We start from the raw sequence: 19,939 nt of genomic DNA on the forward strand, positions 1-19,939 counted from the left end.
ACCGGGCCTCCACCTGGTCTACTCGGCATACCTTTACTAGTTCCTATCAGGTTCACACACATGCTTTGGCAGAGGCCAGTCTTGCCGTTATCTTTGCGGGCGGCAGAAGCACACCTGTACCAAGGTAGGTCTTTGTAGGTCTGGGTCAAGCCCGACAGGAGGAAGCGGTTTCCTACCGATCTCCGGTGATGGTTCTCTTCCCACCCAGGGACTGCTTTTGGACATCCCATGGTCCTGTGTCCCCCAATGAAACGATGGAGAAAGATAGATTTTTGTGTACTCACCGTAAAATCTCTTTCTCTGAGTCTTCATTGGGGGACACAGCACCCACCCTGTTTGTGTTTTTTGGTTGCATATTACCTGCCTGTTGCCTCAGTGGCCATATTCCCTGCCACTGGTCGCATGAATAATTGGTTATAGTTTTTACCTAGTTTGATCTAGAGTTGTTTGGTTCTCCTCCTACTGCTTGTGCACTAAACTGATTGAGTCCGCCTCCGGCTCAGGGTGTATGCTGCTGAGGAGGAGCTAACTTTTTCTGTTTACTTAGTGTCAGCCTCCTAGTGACAGCAGCATAACCCATGGTCCTGTGTCCCCCAATGAAGACTCAGAGAAAGAGATTTTACGGTGAGTACACAAAAATCTATCTTTTAGTAGACATATTTGTTCTGAACTTGTTGTTTTTTTTCTTCCACCCTAGTCTACTAACTATTGTTGAGCAAGCGCATAAATGCTCAGGTGCTCATTACTCGAATCGAGTGGGTCTGATGCTCAACTCGAGTAACTAATATAATGAGGGTCTATTTGTAGGCTGGGAAGGGCCTGATAGCCATATACCTTCCTATCCTGATAATAAAAGCCTGCTGCTGTCTGCTTTACCTTGGCTGGTGTTCATAAATATTTATTAACTTAACCAGCCTAAAAACACCCTTTAGTGCCACATGAAAGGCACTAAAGGGTGCAAGTATACAACCCTGCTTATATTCCTGGTCTAATCTAAGCTCTCCCTCCTAAATCAGCTCTCATTGAACTGCACTTTGTCGAGCATCGCACTACCGGTTATCATATAAAACCCAATGAGCGGCTGCATCGCATCAAGCACAGCAATGCCAGTATCCAACATGGCTATGGCATTACAGTGATTGGCTTGCAGTCCTTGCATGTTTAGTGGCTGAAAAACAGCCATGAAACATGCGGATGAGGACAAGAGCATGACGATTCTCGATTGAGTGACAGGAAGTGCCGAGCATACTTGCTATTACTAACCTATCAAATGATTGCTGGTAGCAAAAAAAAATTTAATGTAATGGTGAATATGGCCTTTATTTCACTTGGTTCTACTAATTTTCTTTTTGTAGAGATTTATTTAATAATTCTAAAGACAAAGTATTGAAGAACTCTCTGTGATTAATCTCCCACTTTGTGTTGCGCTGTGATCACTTGCAATCTCCTTTTATTTATTGGATGGGAGATTATTTAATACTTCTTACAAGGCACTATAGTATTAGTAATAGAAATGTATTTTAATAGGGTTGTGTTTTTTTTTTTTTGTTTTTTTTTTGTTTTTAAATCGCCTCCTGATGATGATTATGTTCCTAAACAGAACCAAGAAAAGGACTTCTCCCCACTCCAGATCAGTTTTCTAGTTCAGATCGTGGTTCTAATCACCAGTCCCGAGATCCAGGCAGAGATGCTGGTCCTGATCATTTCCAAGACAGCCCTCATCAGGATATTCCAACTCCTGACAGTCACTCCCCATCCAGCAGGGAACGTTCATCTTCTTTGCAAGGAATGGACATGGCTTCCTTACCACCACGCAAGAGACCTTGGCACGATGGGCCTGGAACCCCAGATCACAGAGATATGGAGCCAGGTCTATCAGATGACCCAGGAAAAGGTAAAGGATTTACACTTGATGGAATGATTAATTAGAAATAAGTTTGATTGTGCTTGGAAATTTGTACAATTAGGAGCCTACATTAGTGATATCAGCTGCTGTCTTGGAGTAACGTGTGCTGCAGAACAGTCTGTTTTTCTTTCTACATTCATGCTGCCAGCAGCTCAAAAACATCTGCAGAATCTGACCTTTCCTTACTGTAGACTTGGTCAAAACATCTTTTTAGAAAGGTCCTTTGTTCCCTAATCTGATATTTTTTTTTTATTTTTTTTTACTCCCTTCTACATTACCCATCTGAATATTTTATGCACACTCCACTTTCTATTGTGCGTACCCAGATACTGGCTGGTGGCGGCTTTATTTGTACAATGGTTGGGGTAGGGGTGCTTTGTTTGTTTTGTTTTTTGTTTTTTTCCAATTTTCAGGAATTTTGGGGTTTTTTTTCGTCCTTCCTCGCCTTCTTCCAAGAGCGATACCTTTTTTTTTTTTCTGTCTGCATAGATGTATGGTGGTTTGTATTTTTTGCATGACAAGTTGGACTTTTGAGTGACAACATTCATTTTACCATATACTGTACAAAAAAAAACCATAATTCTGACATTGTTTTTGTGAGTTGTTTTTATGGCATACACTGTGTTGTGAAAATGACTTGGCAATATGATTCTGTTCAGAATACTCACAGCAGGATAAAGCAGTAATGAACTGCTCAGGCCAAGAAAAACTAATGCACTAACAGGGTGCAACCAGACCCCCAATAGATGGAAATATCACAGGTGCAAGAGGAGCAAATCACTCACACAACTCCAGATTATGGAGGGGGTGATCGCTGGATGGTAAAATTGCACACTAGTGCATATTCTGGAGTTATGTGAGTGATTTGCTCCTCTGTTGCACCTGTGATACCTCCATCTATTGGGGGTCTGGTTGCACCCTGTTAGTGCATTAGTTTTTCTTGGCCTGAGCAGTTTATCACTGCTTTATCCTGCTGTGAGTATTCTAAATTGTGCAGGATATTTTGCCCTCTTTTTTTGATATTTTGCTATTTTTAGGATTCTGTCCAATACAATTACGATGATCCCAAACCTGTCCAGTTTTTTAGTATGTTAGTGTTGTAAAAAAAACTACAAAATTTCCGCTGCAGAAGTTGTGGTAATGCCTTTGACAGAGATTTATCAGGTTAACAGTCGTGGCCATAGCTCCAGCATCTCTTAGAAGCAGATCCTGCCTGTGCTTCACAGCCATCATCTGCAAGGTATAGGGCTGGCTCCATGCACCCACTCTCGACTTGTGCCATTCATGTGTGACAGATTTCAGGTAGTAGTTCATGATATGACATACATGTACATCATATGTTGTATTCCTGCCTTCGATGTGGGCTCACATGCCAAGCCTGCATCTTTCCCGGCAGTTAATTACTGATTTAATCAGCCATCATGTGCTTCTAACAGCATCAGGTAGAGTATGCTGTTAACCTGTTAAATGCTACTGCCAATCTCTGACAGCAGCCTTTTAATGTGCGGCGGCAGGGGGCATGTAATTCCACTTGCTTATCGACGAACCGGTGATGTGATCACAGGGCGCTTATGAGTTGTCATGAGAGCTGGGGGTCTGCTGAAGACCCCCATGCCTGTCATTAAGAATCCCCTGTGACAGCCAGCCTATAGTTGGTGTTCATAGGAGATATTGATTTTAGCTAAATATAGCAGTGTTTATGAACTGCTATGACTTTACAATTTGCCAAAGGCAATTAGATCCCCAAACTAAAGACTAATCTATTAATATATAACTTTTAATCAACGTATTAAGATAAGGGGACAAACACAATTAAAAGCACTGAGCACAGTGATCTGTCTTATATCACAATAGCCATTACTTTAGCCACAGGGAATTCCCTATTCAGACTCATTCTTCCTTTGTCTCTGGCTAGCTAATGTGTTAATCCTATTGTAAATAATCACTGCGATATTTTGAAAAGACATTCAGTAGCCTCCCCAACATGTTTCACCACACTGGCGTCATCAGGGGGCTGCAGATAATGCTCTCAGTGCTTTTAATTGTGTTTGTCCCCTTATCTTAATACGTTGATTAAAAGTTATATATTAATAGATTAGTCTTTAGTTTGGGGATCTAATTGCCTTTGGCAAATTGTAAAGTAATGCTAATTAATCCCTACGCTGACTGATAAGAACTAGCTTTCAGTAGGATATGCACTGCTATGTACACCATGTGAAGAATTATTAGGAAAGTTGTATTTTAGAGGATTTTTTTTAATATTGGTAAACCACTATGTTCTCAATCAACCCAAAAGATTTGGGTTTTGGAAGTTGGAGTGGTTTGGTTTTTTTTTTTAGATTTGGGTATCTTAGGAGGATATCTGTTTGTGCAGGTAACTATTAGTTAAATCATGTTTTTTTGAATGATACTGACTCCTTCCTGTACCACTGCTTGAAGAAGTTGTCTTCCAGAAACTGGCAGTAGGTCTGGGAGTTGAGCTTCACTCCATCCTCAACTCGAAAAGGTCCCAGAAGTTCATCTTTGATGATACGAGCCCATACGAGTACCCCACCTCTACCTTGCTGGCGTCTGAGTCGGAGTGGAGCTCTCTGCCCTTTACTGATCCAGCCTCTGGCCCATCCATCTGGCCCATCAAGAGTCACTCTCATTTCATCAGTCCATAAAACCTTTGAAAAATCAGTCTTAAGATATTTCTTGGCCCAGTCTTGACGTTTTATCTTATGTTTCTTGTTCAAAGGTGGTCGTTTTTCAGCCTTCCTTACCTTGGCCCTGTCCCTGAGTATGGCACACCTTGTGCTTTTTGATACTCCAGTAACGTTGCAGCTCTGAAATATGTATAAATCAGCCACTGATATGGTATTTAGAATTATAGATCAAATATACAGCAAAAATACGTAAAATATAACTTTTATTGTTATTCCTTAAAAGGAAGCAAGAATCATCTTGCCTCTATTAAAATTTTTCCAAAATAAAACGCCAAGTACAGCTCTCTAGTCGCCTGTCCCTTGTGAATTCAATGGGACCAGTGCATCCTATCTGCTGGCGCCTCAGTAATTCATGGATGGCAATGACGTACCATAATAAATCAACCTGAATCAGTAGTATACATTTAGTTTGGGACAGATTCAGATATAAAGCAGATAGTGCTCAGAGATATTTCACTTAAATTCTAGATTAACATCTGTTTAGGCACAATCATTATTAGATAAAGAGGAATGATCTCACCCACTCTGGTGTGCTCATATCCTCTTTTGACAGTTACTCATTAAGCGTCTCCACAGCTCCTTTTAATCTGGATCCGGGACCCCAAAAGCTGAGCTCACTGTCTGTTCCAGATTCTCCTCCTCCCGACGCGTTTCCTATATCCCATATTCATCAGGGGAGCTTTGGCAGGAGAAAAAGGTTTCTAACCATGAAACCTGAAAAAATGTACTGAAATTTCAAAAACAAGGGGTATTAGCTTATAACAATCCCCCTGTTTACTTCCTTAAAGGAGCTTCAAAAGAAAGGAGCAAGTAACTCACCGTTTGGTGACAGCGCGACTTTTTGTGCTGCCCGCCGGTGTGTGCAGACCCCATGTTTATATGGCTGCAAGGCTCCTGCTGGCGTGTGACGTTGCATCCTCCTGCTGTTCCTTACTTATTAGCATAACATTAATGCTCTGCCTTTGTGTCCGGGCTGCTATAGAGTAAAAACAGGCTGGATTAATATATATAAAAAAAGAATGTTCATTTAAGCGTATATCGCGCATGCGCTTAATATCGCTACAGAGTACATAGTAGCGTTCTCTAATGGGGCGGGCATTAAGGACGCAACTGCGTTCTAAAGCGGGCGCTCCCACTTGGTGACGTCCCGCGCTTGGAGGAGTGGCGTCGCATCCCAGGAAATCATGCGTTCCAACTATACGTTCCACCGCGTAATGCGGAAGTAAGGAACAGCAGGAGGATGCGACGTCACACGCCAGCAGGAGCCTTGCAGCCATATAAACATGGGGTCTGCACACACCGGCGGGCAGCACAGAAAAGTCGCGCTGTCGCCAAACGGTGAGTTACTTGCTCCTTTCTTTTGAAGCTCCTTTAAGGAAGTAAACAGGGGGATTGTTATAAGCTAATACCCCTTGTTTTTGAAATTTCAGAACATTTTTTCAGGTTTCATGGTTATAAACCTTTTTCTCCTGCCAAAGCTCCCCTGATGAATATGGGATATAGGAAACGCGTCGGGAGGAGGAGAATCTGGAACAGACTGTGAGCTCAGCTTTTGGGGTCCCGGATCCAGATTAAAAGGAACTGTGGAGACGCTTAATGAGCAACTGTCAAAAAGAGGATATGAGCACACCAGAGTGGGTGAGATCATTCCTCTTTATCTAATAATGATTGTGCCTAAACAGAGATGTTAATCTAGAATTTAAGTGAAATATCTCTGAGCACTATCTGCTTTATATCTGAATCTGTCCCAAACTAAATGTATACTACTGATTCAGGTTGATTTATTATGGTACATCATTGCCATCCATGAATTACTGAGGCGCCAGCAGATAGGATGCACTGATCCCATTGAATTCACAAGGGACAGGCGACTAGAGAGCTGTACTTGGCGTTTTATTTTGGAAAAAATTTAATAGAGGCAAGATGATTCTTGCTTCCTTTTAAGGAATAACAATAAAAGTTATATTTTAGGTATTTTTGCTGTATATTAGCTCTGAAATATGGCCAAACTGGTGGCAAATGGCATCTTGGAAGCTTCACGCTTGATTTTCCTCAATTCATGGGCAGTTATTTTGCGTCTCTTTTGCCTAACACTCTTCTTGCGACCCTGTTGACTATTTGCCATGAAACGCTTGATTGTTCGGTGATCACGCTTCAAAGGTTTGGCAATTTCAAGACTGCTGCATCTTTCTGCAAGACATCTCACAATTTTAAACTTTTCAGAGCCCATCAAATCTTTCTTCTGACCCATTTTGCCAAAGCAAAGGAAGTTGCCTAATAATTAAAGGGAACCTGTCAGCAGAAATTTCGCCCAAAACCTAAGAGATTCCCCCTCTGCAGCTCCTGGGCTGCATTCTAGAAAGGTCCCTGTTATTATTGTGCCCATGTGAGACCAAAATAAAGACTTTATAAAGTGGTACCTTTTTGTATTCAGATTCTGTAAATGTGACACGGGGGCGGGCTTTCTGGCGTCCGTTATTCTGCCTCCTGGTCCTGTATGCCGCCCCCATCGCTCCTTCCCATAGCTGATGCACCGCCCACTGCTCCAGCCATCCCCGCGCATGCCCAGTGCCAGTCTCACGGGACTGAGCAGTGTGACCGCTGGTGACGTGTGCGCAGGCAAGTGATTATGGGCGGGGCTGTGATTGTTATCAGCAAGTACCCGCCCATAATCTTGTGAGCGCGCAAACCTCACCAGCGGTCACACTGTGCTCAGGGTAGATGCTAGACTGTATGGGCTGCTTCCAGGGATGACGTCCCTTTTGTCACGTGATAGTATTTTGAACACGCCCCTATCACGTGACAAAAGGGACGTCATCCCTGGAAGCAGCCCATACAGTCTAGCATCTACCCTGAGCACCGTGTGACCGCTGGTGAGGTTTGCGCGCTCACGAGATTATGGGCGGGTACTTGCTGATAACAATCACAGCCCCGCCCATAATCACTTGCCTGCGCACACGTCACCAGCGGTCACACTGCTCAGTCCCGTGAGACTGGCACTGGGCATGCGCGGGGATGGCTGGAGCAGTGGGCGGTGCATCAGCTATGGAAAGGAGCGATGGGGGCGGCATACAGGACCAGGAGGCAGAATAACGGACGCCAGAAAGCCTGCCCCCGTGTCACATTTACAGAATCTGAATACAAAAAGGTACCACTTTATAAAGTCTTTATTTTGGTCTCACATGGGGCACAATAATAACAGGGACCTTTCTAGAATGCAGCCCAGGAGCTGCAGAGGGGGAATCTTTTAGGTTTTGGACGAAATTTCTGCTAACAGGTTCCCTTTAAGCACACCTTATATAGGCTGTTGATGTCATTACACCACACCCCTCCTCATTACAGAGATGCACATCACCTGATTTACTTAATTGGTAGTTGGCTCTCAAGCCTATACAGCTTGGAGTAGGACAACATGTATAAAAAGTATCATGTGATCAAAATACTCATTTGCCTAATAATTCTGCACACAGTGTATAGCACAAGGGATCAGATGATGGCAGCTTCAAGTCTCCTAAATAAAGTAAAAAGTTAAAAAAAAAAAAAGTTTTTAAAAATAAAAAACTTAGAACACGTACAAATTTACATCTTTTGCCCCATTAAAAATAAAACAATTAAAAAAAAAATATACACCTTTGGAATCTTTGTATTCGCAAAAGTTCAATCTATCGAAATATAAAATATTTTTTTTTTTTTCAACCCTTTAAAATAAAACAACAAACTATACATGTTTGGTATTTGTGTAATCGTACTGACCTGTAACGTCTTATTGTCTGGTCAGTTTAACCCCTTCAGCCCCCGGGTGTTTTCCGTTTTTTTTTTTCCTTTTCGTTCCCCTTTTTTTGCTTTCCTTTCGAGAGCCGTAACTTTTTTTATTTTTCTGTCAATCTTGCCATATGAGGGCTTGTTTTTTGCAGGACGAGTTGTACTTTTAATTGAAATCATAAGTTTTAGCACATAGTGTACTGGAAAACAGCAAAAAAAATCCAAGTGTGCAAAAACTGCAAAAAAAAGTGTGATCGCACAAAAGTTTTTGTCATTTTATATTCACCATGTTCACTATATGATAAAACTGATGTCGGTGTGATGCCTGAGGTCGGTGCAAGTTTGTTGACACTAAACATGTATAGGTTTACTTTTATCTAAAGGGTTAAAAAAAAATTCACAAGTTTGTCCAAAAAGTGGCGCAAGTTTTGCGCCATTTTCCGAAACCCGTAGCGTTCTTATTTTTCGGGATCTATGGCTCAGTGACTGCTTATTTTTTGCATATCGAGCTGGCGTTTCTAATGTAGCATCTGTGCAAAAATCGTACCGTTTTGATCGCCTGTTATTGCATTTTGCGCAAAACTTGCAGCGACCAAAAAACTTAAATTTGGCGTTTGGAATTATTTTGCCGCTACGCCATTTACTGATCAGATTAATTGATTTTACATTTTAATAGATCGGGCATTTCTGGACACGGCGATACCAAATATGTGTATATTTTTTATTTTTTTAACCCTTTAATTTTCAATGGGGCGAAAGGAGGGTAATTTGAACTTTTAGCTTTTTATTTTTTTTTTTTACTTATTTTTTTATTTTACTAGTCCCCCTAGGGGACTATAACGATCAGCAGTCTGATTGCTCTGCCATATCTGTAGATCTCTGCTACAGAGCTGAGATCTGCAGATATATGCTGCTTTACTCTGTGCTGGCACTATGCCGCCAGCACTGAGAGAAAGTGACATGTTAGCTACAGGCATCCTCGCATGACCCTGTGCTACCATGGCAACCACCTGAAGTCACGTGATCATGCACGTGACTTCCGGTGGGGGTGGCGGTAAGTAAAAGTAATGGCCGCGCATATATACATCTCGCTGCCAGATTTTGGCAGCTAGATGTAAGGGGTTAAAAGTTGCGGGTGGAAGCGATTCCACTCGTAACTTGCAGGCACACATGTCAGCTGTTGAAATCAGCTGATATGTGCGCGGATCGCCGCAGCCTGCCCATGGCAGGGGACGGGGATTAATCTCACACGATCCATGACGGATATCTACGTCATGGGTCGTGAAGGGGTTAATCATATATTGAACATGGTGAATGAAAACCCCAAAAATAGTGAATGAATTGCACTTTTTTTTTTGCAATTTCAACGCACTTGTAATTTTTTTTCCTATTCTCCAGAATTACATGTGGTTGATTGAATGGTGTCATTCAAAAATACAACTCATCCCACAAAAAACAAACCCTCATAAGACTTTGTGAACTGAAAAATAAAAAAGTTATGTCTCTTGACAGAAGAGGAGCAAATAACAAAAAAAACTGAAAATTGCCATGTCATAAAGGGGTTAATAATATATAATCAGCTCAGCAGAACGGATTTTACAAGACTATAGACACTTATATTGCTGAATGTTTAGCTCAGTAGAAAATTGGAGATTGATGTGTTTAACCTGGGAAACTGTTTACCACTGGTACATTACACTCTTCTGAATAAGGCCCTAACACTGCTGTAGATAATCTAGGGGATACTGTGGATGTAAATCAGTCGCATTGTGTATAACTTTTTTTTTTTTTATTCCATCAGGGCCGCCCCCCAGGTCGCAGAGACTAAGCCGATCCAGCTCCCAAGAACAAGATGAAGGCTCATCTAGGAGTAATCGAGGAAGCTGGAGTAGAGGGGGATCTGGATCCAGCAGCAATATGAACTCTCAATGGAGAGGAGGGGGTCCTCGGAGCGGCGGAAGTAGCAGTGGAAGTGGGAGAAATCGATAAGATCACCTGACAAATATTCCCAAGTCCATATTGGACCAAAGTTAATAGTAATTATAGTGGATAAAACCAGCACCAGTGCTGAGAAGATCCCTGTTTGAGATTCTAGACACATTTACAAGAACTGGAACACTGGAAGCAACGTTATGGACTTCACAGAACTCCGAATCCAACCATATTTGTTTTCTCTTATCTGTTAGTTTTCATATTGTGTTCGGTCCACACAACCATCACTTCTCTCCTCCGAAGACGACACTTATAAACGGCAAATGCTTGTGTACAGTTTGTCGGAAAATGAGTTGTTTAATTTTTTTGTATGTAATGCTGAATGTAATATGTTTAAGAAATAATTAAGGGAGAAAAAAATTTGCAGTTGTTTGGTGTTGAGGGTATGAAAGCTTCAAGGCTTGAGTGTATGTAGAAGCCAGCCTATGAACAAAGACTGTACTCCGGTAGGTGGGGGTTTTTTTTGCGTTTTGTTTGTTTTACCACTGACCGTACACAGACACATTATAGTCTGTGAGGCTGTTCCCTTGTGAATTTTATTTATGTTAAACATCAGTCTGCAAAAATTAACCATCCTGGTCTATTTGGACTAAACTGACTTTCAAATGAGTGAGTCAACAGAAACAAAGAGAATAGAAGGGGTATATACAGTTGAAACCAGAAGTTTACATACACTATCTAAAAAGACACACATGCATGTTTTCCAACTATCTGACATGAAATCAGAATAAACCTTTCCCGTTTTAGGTAAATTAGGAACCAAAATTATTTCTATTTGCCAAATGCCAGAATAATGAGAGAATTTCAGTGCATTTTTATTACTTTCTGTAAAGTCAAAAATATACATACACTAAACAATACGAGCTGTCCCATATGAGGATGTCATGTCTTTATTGGCAACATCTGAGTTAGAGACAGACCTGTGAATGTATTTTAATGCATTATGCACACCTAAAACACACTTATTCTTTGTGTAGTATCATGGGAAAGTCAAAAGAAATTAGACAAAATCTCAGGAAGAGAATTGTGAACTTCCATTAATCTGGTTCATCCTTGGGTGAGATTTTCAAATACCTGAAAGTGCCTTGTTCATCTGTGCAAGCAATTATATGCAAACAAGATGAATGTCCAGCCATCATACCGCTCAGGAAGGAGATGAGTTCTGTGTACCAGAGATGGACGTGCTTTGGTCAAACATGTGCATATCAACCCAAGAACAAAAGCAATAGACCTTGTGCAGATGCTGGCGGAAGATGGTAAGATTGTGTCATTAGCCACAGTGAAACGAGTACTTTATCAACATGGGCTGAAATGCCACTCTGCCAGGGAGAGGCCATTACTTCAAAAGAAACATAAAAAAGCCAGATTAATGTTTGCGAATGCATACAGGAACAAAGACCTTAATTTTTGGAGACATGTCCTGTGGTCTAATGAAACTAAAGTTGAACTGTTTGGCCATAATGACTATCGTTACTTGTGGAGGAAAAAGGGAGAAGCTTTGAAGTCTAAGAACACCATCCCAACTGTGAAACACGGGGGTGACAGCATCATGTTGTGGGGTTGTTTTGCTGCAGGAGGAATTGGTGCACTTAACAAACTAGATGGCATCATGAGGAAAGAAGATTATGTGGCAATACTGAAGCGACATCAGCCAGGAACTTAAAGCTTTCAGGATACGGAAAGGGAGAAAAAGCTTCAGAGCACCTAAAGAGGCAGAAAAATTGATACACGTGACTAAAAGGAGCCAGCGGATCACAAAGCCATCACCACCCACACATCTTAGGAACCATTCCCAAACCCTCATGCAGAATGATGAAAATGGCACAATTCAAGAAGAGACCATTCCAACAAAGGAAGAAACAAAAGTCACCCAGAAACACTCAGGATCATCAGAAAAATAGTGTGCCTAGGAAGAAAAGAAGAGTGGTAGTTAGTTGTTGGGCGACTGACTACTAAGAGACACAGAGACAGCTGTCTTCAGGCCAGACTTATCTGCACAAGAAGTATGCTGCCTCCCAGGAGCAAAAATCAATGATGTTACCAACAGGATACCGAACCTCCTAAGTTCAAAGGATGACTACCCATTTCTATTAATGCATAAGGGCACAAATTACCTCAAAAAATGATTTACCAACTATCTGCAACGACTTTAAAAATCTGGTCAAGAAAGTGAAGGAACTGGATGTGTATGTAGTTTCTCATCAAACCTCCCAGTTGATGGTTGAGGCATCAGGAGATGGACTAGGATTCTAGAAGTGAACAACTCGCTAAGATGGTGGTGCAGACAGCAAGGATTCGGATTTTTACACCATGGTGTGAATTACCTTTACGATGTACTCCTCACTAGAGACGTGTTACACCTCACAAACCTGGAAAAGGCACATTTGCCAGAAGACTTGCCACACTAATCAGGAGGGCTTTCAGCTAGAAGAAGATGGGAAGAAAAATGCCAGACAAGAACATGCAGCTAAAGGACACACTAAACAAGGATACTAGATGTAGTAAAGAGTACAAAAGTCAGGATACTCAGAAGGAATCTAAGAAAAGGGAAGCAATAGAGCACAAACTAAAATGTTTTTACACAAATGCACAAAGCATGGGAAACAAACAAGGAGTTGGGTTGTAAGTCAAAAAAGAACACCTCTCCACAGAAATCAAAGTTTCAGAGAATGAGAATCTATTAGAAAATATTTGGTTAAGAATTCATGGAGGAAACAAGGGGAAGGACATCACAATAGGTGTTTATTATAAACCACCGGGTCAGAGGATATAGTTGAGCTTTCTTCACATCAAATGGCCATGTTCTCAAAAAAAACATGAAATCGTGATCAAGGGAGATTTCAACTACCCAGACATTCATTGGGAAACCCTCACAGGTAAGAGTAAAGGCTCCATCCACTTTTTATCCTCCCTTGCAGACAATTTAGTCTCACAGCTGGTAGAAGAAAAGACGAGGGGAACAGTCATCTTGGACTTAATCCTAACAAACAACGAGGATATTCTTAATGGACTAAGGGTAGCAGGGACACTGGGACTCGGCGATCATACCATCCTTGAATTTGGGGTTGCAAGACGGTGCAACACCTGAGAAGACACAGACTTCAACGCTTGACTTTAGCAGAGCAGACTTCAAGAGCCTAAAAGCAAGGGTTGGTAGAATTCAATAGCACATAATTCTTAAGCACAAAACTGCACACAAAGGATGGAATATCTTCTGTAAGGAAATCTTTAATGCACAAGCACTTACAATACCTAAAAAGGAAGAAAAATGGGAAAGACCTAAAGAAACCAGGACGGATGACCAAAACGTTACTTCACCTGCTTAAAAAGAAAATGAAAACATACAAGTTGAAGATGGGGATTATACCTAGGGAAGAATACATGGCAGTTTGCAGACTCTGTAAGACAAACGTCAAAGTAGCTAAGGCCAACATGAATTGAGGCTTGCAAAAGAGGCCAAGAGTAAGGTAAAAGTATTTTGGGGGTATGTTAAAAGCAGAAGAAAAGTGAAGAAGACCTTATGAGTCCTGAAGAATCAAAAAAAGGTGAAACAGTCAATAAGATGGAATAGTAGGTGGAGCTACTAAATTCTTTTTCGTATCGGTCTTCTTCCAAAAAAAACTAATGCAAGTATCAGTAATAATCATGATATAAATGATGGTAAAGAGGAGTACAAGTTGACAATAAGCAACGGATTGATATTAGAACACTTCACCAAGTTAACGGAAACCATGTCCCCAGGTCAAGATGATTTACACTGTAGAGTGGAAAGAGATAGCTGAGGAAATAAGAGTACCGCTTGCCATAATCTTCAATAAGTAATGGGAAACAGGAGTGGTCCCTCTAGATTGGAAAAGGGCAAATGTGGTTCCTATTTAGAAAAAGGGGAAAAAGGAGGATCCAAGGAATTACTGGCCAGTAAGCCTGACTTCCATAGCAGGAAAAAAAACGTTGAGCAAATTGTCAAAGAACATTTACTTGGGTACCTGGATGGGAAGGCATTAATTAACCAAAGCCAGCACAGTTTTATGACCAATAAATCTTGTCAGACCAACCTGATTTCTTTCTACAACAAAGTCCCTGAATGGTTGGACCAGGAGAATGCCATGGATATAGTATACCTTGACTTCAGTAAGGCATTCAATAAAGTATCACATGACATCCTCATCGAAAAAATGATCAAGTGTGGAATTTGACAAAAAATCAGTTAGGCTGGTTTCACATCTCCAGTATTTTGCTGGATCCGGCACAAATGCAGTACAATTACATTCATTTACAATGGAAGCACGACACTATGCGGACACATGGTTCATACAAAACCGCATGTGTCCACATGGTGTCACGCTTCCACTGTAAATGAATGTAACTGTACTGCATTTGTGCCAGATCCGGTTTCTGGCAAAATACCGGAGATGTGAAACCAGCCTTAGCTGGATTTACAACTGGCTTAATGATTGTGCTCAATGAGTAGTACTAAATGGCTATACAATTAACTGGAGGAAAGTTAAAAGTGGGGTGTTGCAAGGTTATGTCCTGGGTCTAGTGCTGTTTAACATCTTTTATAAATTATCTGAACAACGGAATTATTGTGGAACTCAAAAAAATCAGAGATGATAATAGGATAGGAGGAGTAGCCAACACTAGAGAGGAAAGAGATTCGAAAGGATCTAGACACACACTGACAATAGACCGAGGCAAACAGAATGAAGTTTAAGAGGGACAAATGCAAAGCCCTACATCTGGGTAAAAGAAATGTAAAAAGCATATATAGTATGGGAGGAATAGAACTAGGTAATCGCATCGGGGAAAAGGACTTGGGCAAGGACAACAAAATTCTGGGATATATCAAGACAAGCATTTAATCTAGATCAAAAGAGGTAATTATTCCTCTATACTCTGCACTGGTCAGACCACACCTGGAATACTGTGTACAGTTCTGGGCACCCCAATTCAAGAAAGATATCTATATATTGGAGCAAGTCCAGAGAAGAACAACCAAGATGGTAGCCTGTCTGCAAACCATGTCATATGAAGATCGACTAAAAGATCTAGGAATGTTTAGTTTGCAAACGAGAAGGCTGAGAGGAGACTAAATAGCGGTCTACAAATATCTGAAAGATAGTCACAGTGCAGAGGGAACTACCATATTCTCATTAGCACAAGGAAGTACAAGAAGCAATGGGATGAAACTAAAAGGAAGGGTATTCAGATTAGACATTAGGAAAACATTTCTGACAGCGAGAGCAGTGAGAGAGTGGAACAGGCTACCATGAGAGTCAGTGACCTCTCCATCAATGGAAATCTTCAAGCGGAAACTGGATAAACATATACCTGGGATGATTTAGGAAAATCTGCACTCACAGGGGGTTGGACCCGATGGCTCTTGAGGTCCCTTCTAACTCTGATATTCTATGATTCTATGAAATGGGTCTTCCAAACGGACAATGACCTGAAGCATACTGCCAAACTGGTTACAAAGTGGCGTAAAAGTAACAAAGTCAATGATTTGGAGTAGTCATCACACAGCACTGATCTCAATCCTATTGAAAATGTATGGGCAAAGCTGAAAAGGCAAGTGCAAGGAAGGCGACCTACAAACATAGCTCAGTTAGGCTATGTGCGCACTAGAAAATGGACTTTTCTTAAGAAAAATCCGCACCCTCTGGCAGAATACTGCACCCGCGTTTTTGCCGCAGTTTTGCCACGGTTTTTCCGTGGGTTGGTAACTGCTTTTTTTTTTTACCATTATCTATGGCAAAAACCACAGGTACCTGCAGAAAAGAAGTGACATGCTCATTCTTTTTGCTGCAGAAATTCTGAAGCGAAACCTGTAGGGAAAAAAAAACACAGTGTGCGCACACGTTTTTTTTTTTACCAAAGGTTTTGCTGGGGAATGACTGCAGAAAGGTTATGAACATCTTCTGCAGTAATACATGCAGCAAAACCACAGCGAAAACCGCAGCGTGCACACAGGGCCTTACACCAGTTCTGTCATGAGGAATGGGCCCAAATTCCTACCAACTATTGTGAGAAGCTTGTGGAAGGATATCCAAAACGTTTGAGCTAAATCATACTTAAATTGTATGACTTGGGTCATGAATACTTGTAATAATGTAATATAATATATATGTATATAATGTAATAATGGTACCTAATATTAATAAAATATATGTAAACTTTTGACTTTGCAGAAAGTCATCAAAATGTGTTAAAACATTCTGTCTCTCTCTCTCTCTCTCATTATTCTGGTATTTGGCAAATATAAATAATTTTGGTTCCTAATTTACCTAAAACCAGAAAGGTTTATTCTGATTTCATGTCAGATAGTGAGCTAAACCAGCATATGTGTCTTTTTAGATAGTGTATGTAAATGTCTGGTTTCAAATGTAGATGCCTTCTGTATACAGTATGCCTTACATGGACCATGTGCTAGGAGGTACTGAGGAAGCCGAGTTTTGCATACCCACCTCCCTCTTCCATATGCGAAAAATGGATGGCACGGTCTCAGGCCTCATTAAGATGTCCGTTTTTCACTTGTGTGTTTATAATAGTGTTCTCCGATGGAACATGTACTCATCAAAGTCTATGGTGCAATTTACATACTTACCACGGCAAAGTGAGGGGGCGGATACGCCCTTACTTATGTAGCGCTCACTAATATACAAATTAGGCACACTGAATACAGTTTTATAGTAAAACAATTATGTAACAATTTATTGAGATTGCATAAGGATAATGTTTGATCATGGAATGGCAGAATCAATACATTACCTAAGTATTGTAACCTCACTTCCCAACCGGAGGGGACTCTGTCAGCGAGAAGGAAAATAATATAATAATAATATTTATTCATTTATATAGCGATATTAATTCCATAGCGCTTTTACATACATTGGCAACACTGTTCCCATTGGGGCTCACAATCTAAATTCCCTATCAGTATGTTTTTGGAGTGTGGGGGGAAACCGGAGTACCCGGAGGAAACCCACGCAAACACGGGGAGAACATACAAACTCCTTGCAGATGTTGTCCTTAGTGGGACTAGAGCCCAGGACCCCAGCGCTGCAAGACTGCAGTGCTAAACACTGAGCCACCATGCCGCCCAAAATACTTTGGTATTTACATCACAGAAGGAGTGCATCCACTAGTGCCTCCTGGAAAGAGTCCCCTAACTCGCTGACCTAGCCCCCTGCATTTTAGCCACATAACTATGTATCTCTTTGTCGCAAGTGCGCAGTAGAACTAAACTTCATCATTGTTATAGAACAGATCACGCTTGCAGCTGCGTGGTTACTACTTCTGGCTCGTGTTCTCCACCTGGAGACCTGCGCAGTATGTTGTTTTGCACGGATATATTCCTCGTGATCATGGCATGGCCTTCAAAAGTTACTTGAGGTTAGATTCTCTGCTACTTGCGGTTAGCTAGGCAGCAGGACTCCCATAATCACTATTTGACTGGATACCTATCTAGAGTCCAGTCACACACACACACATACTCATCCCATTTGTATCACAATCGGTCCTTGATTATGGGTGTCATGTAATGCCATCATCATACAAAATTATTATAACCTCAAATTATTAGCTACATCATACCTACCACATAAAACTATAGCCGTAAAAAACAAGATAAAATAGAAATCAAACTATATATGCATTCATTGCTCGTGAAACTTGATTTTTCTATTGATTCTTTGATTTTTCCAAATATATTCTTGGTGATACATAAAACTATTCTGATCCCTATATATATCAAAATAGCACATAAAATAAGCTGGAAGGCTCCCTGTAAGATTCCCATTAACCATCCCCCAATTCCTTTGAACCAATGAGATGGATTAAGAAAAGAAAGGGTATTAGCCCACTAACTATCTCTATTGTCATCATTATCTTTTTGGTATTTTTCCCTTAGCTTTTGTATATTATTCAGCTTTGCTTGCAACTGTAATTCCCCTTGTGGATCTATATAATGACCGCAAGTAGGTCCAATTATTTGACACATATCACCCTGAGCGGAAGTAAGATAATCCAGAACCAGATTGTTTGATTAGTAACTATCACTAGTTGCTGCTGTACCGGAATGGTAGTATTTAAAATATTCAAGCATCTAAATAGTTTGTGGATTCTACTAATTCATCCCACATTTGCATATACAAATAGAGTGCTAACAATTTTATTCGCTGTAGCACATGGGGTTGTCCTGATTTTCAAGGTTTGTTGTTCGATGCTCTTTTAAATACCATATGTTTGGGTGATACCCTTGCGTCTACTTGATCATACGGTAAGGCAAAAGTAGCAGGGGTTAATCGGGCTAGAGTACAAGTTTCTTGGATTCCTACTGGAAGCCATTTATAAGCACTATCCCCACAGGTCCAGTACGTTTCATGTGGGAGATCCCACAGAGCTGACTAATCGATGCGCTAGATCAATGAAAATAGTAACATTTGACAATACACACCAGCTAGGACTTTGCTCTACTGGAGTAAAGTAACCTGCTTCCGGACTACCACAAGTTTCTTGTCCTGGTGTGTACTGATTCATTGCACATTAAATTTCCTATCCTTCTACTACAAGTGTCAATAGTCCCACTTGAAAACATACTAGCAAAAGACCATGACGTATTATGAATAACCCGTTCCGACAACATGGGCTTAAAAGCATCCGGTGTATTTGAAGTTGATTTAAAATTGATGTATATTGTCCATGGGTATAGTTCCCAATTTAGTTAGTTCAGTTTTAGTTCTTGGCACCCAAGATCCTCCTTTAAATGCCAAATACTGCAGATTTTTACTTGTTCCACTCATATTCCCTTGTCACCAAGGGAGGTTTACCCCTCCTTCTATTGGTATGGGTACAGTCATATTCCATAACCGAGAATTCCGAGTGTCATTGTTTGCTAAGGTATTAGAACAACTGTTCCATGTTAAAATATCCCCCTTTATAACAGGGACAGCTAGAAAAGGAATGCTTGTAGCTATTACAGGAGAATGGGTGCAAATCCAGCAATCCGCATATTGACTACCGTTCAATGCTTCAGAGATTACTTGACGATGTATTAAAAATCGATTGGCCATTGGTTCCTCTCGATATAGACTTGTCCATCCCGTTGTCATGGGAAATAGCATGGCCCATATCCACCACATTTCACACTTCATTTTCTAGATTGACCAAAAATTCTGCACCAAGGATTCCATAAACTGGTTTTCACTTCTGTAAGCAAGAGATACAAGCTTCAGAACTCTCCAGAGCTTTGTTTCCATCCATTTCTAGGGGCTTCTTGAAGTATGTTTGGGGTCATTGTACTGCTGGAAGAAAGACACAAACCTAGCTTTCTGACACAAGGCACTACATTGCAACCCAAAATCCTTTGATAATCTTCAAATTTCATGATGCCTTGCACACAGTCAAGACACCCAGTGCCAGAGGCAGCAAAACAACCCCAAAATATCTTGAACCTGTACCATATTTAACTCTAGGTACTCCTTACGGTACTGGATTCTTTTCATTGTAATGAAGAAAAAAACAAGAAAGCCAGCACTATATGTGCACTACAGCACTAAAAATTCCAAAC

The 19,939-nt window shown here is 40.9% G+C and overlaps 1 protein-coding gene and 1 pseudogene across 3 annotated transcripts in view; one reads left to right on the top strand and one right to left on the bottom strand.

Annotated features, from left to right (window-relative positions):
* WDR33 (WD repeat domain 33) overlaps positions 1–14,607 on the top strand; it is a 180,782-nt gene extending 166,175 nt beyond the window's left edge. For all 3 annotated transcript variants that reach the window (XM_075340837.1, XM_075340838.1, XM_075340839.1), the window contains exons 20-21: positions 1,601–1,894; positions 10,178–14,607. In XM_075340837.1, coding sequence (XP_075196952.1) covers positions 1,601–1,894; positions 10,178–10,365 — 482 coding nt within the window. In that variant the 3' untranslated portion in view covers positions 10,366–14,607. The remainder of the gene's footprint in view (positions 1–1,600; positions 1,895–10,177) is intronic.
* Positions 14,608–17,977: 3,370 nt separating this feature from the next.
* Positions 17,978–19,523, bottom strand: LOC142297299 (uncharacterized; annotated as a pseudogene).
* Positions 19,524–19,939: the final 416 nt, after the last annotated feature.

This window comes from Anomaloglossus baeobatrachus, chromosome 3 (assembly GCF_048569485.1).
Source record: "Anomaloglossus baeobatrachus isolate aAnoBae1 chromosome 3, aAnoBae1.hap1, whole genome shotgun sequence".
Lineage (NCBI taxonomy): Eukaryota > Metazoa > Chordata > Amphibia > Anura > Aromobatidae > Anomaloglossus > Anomaloglossus baeobatrachus.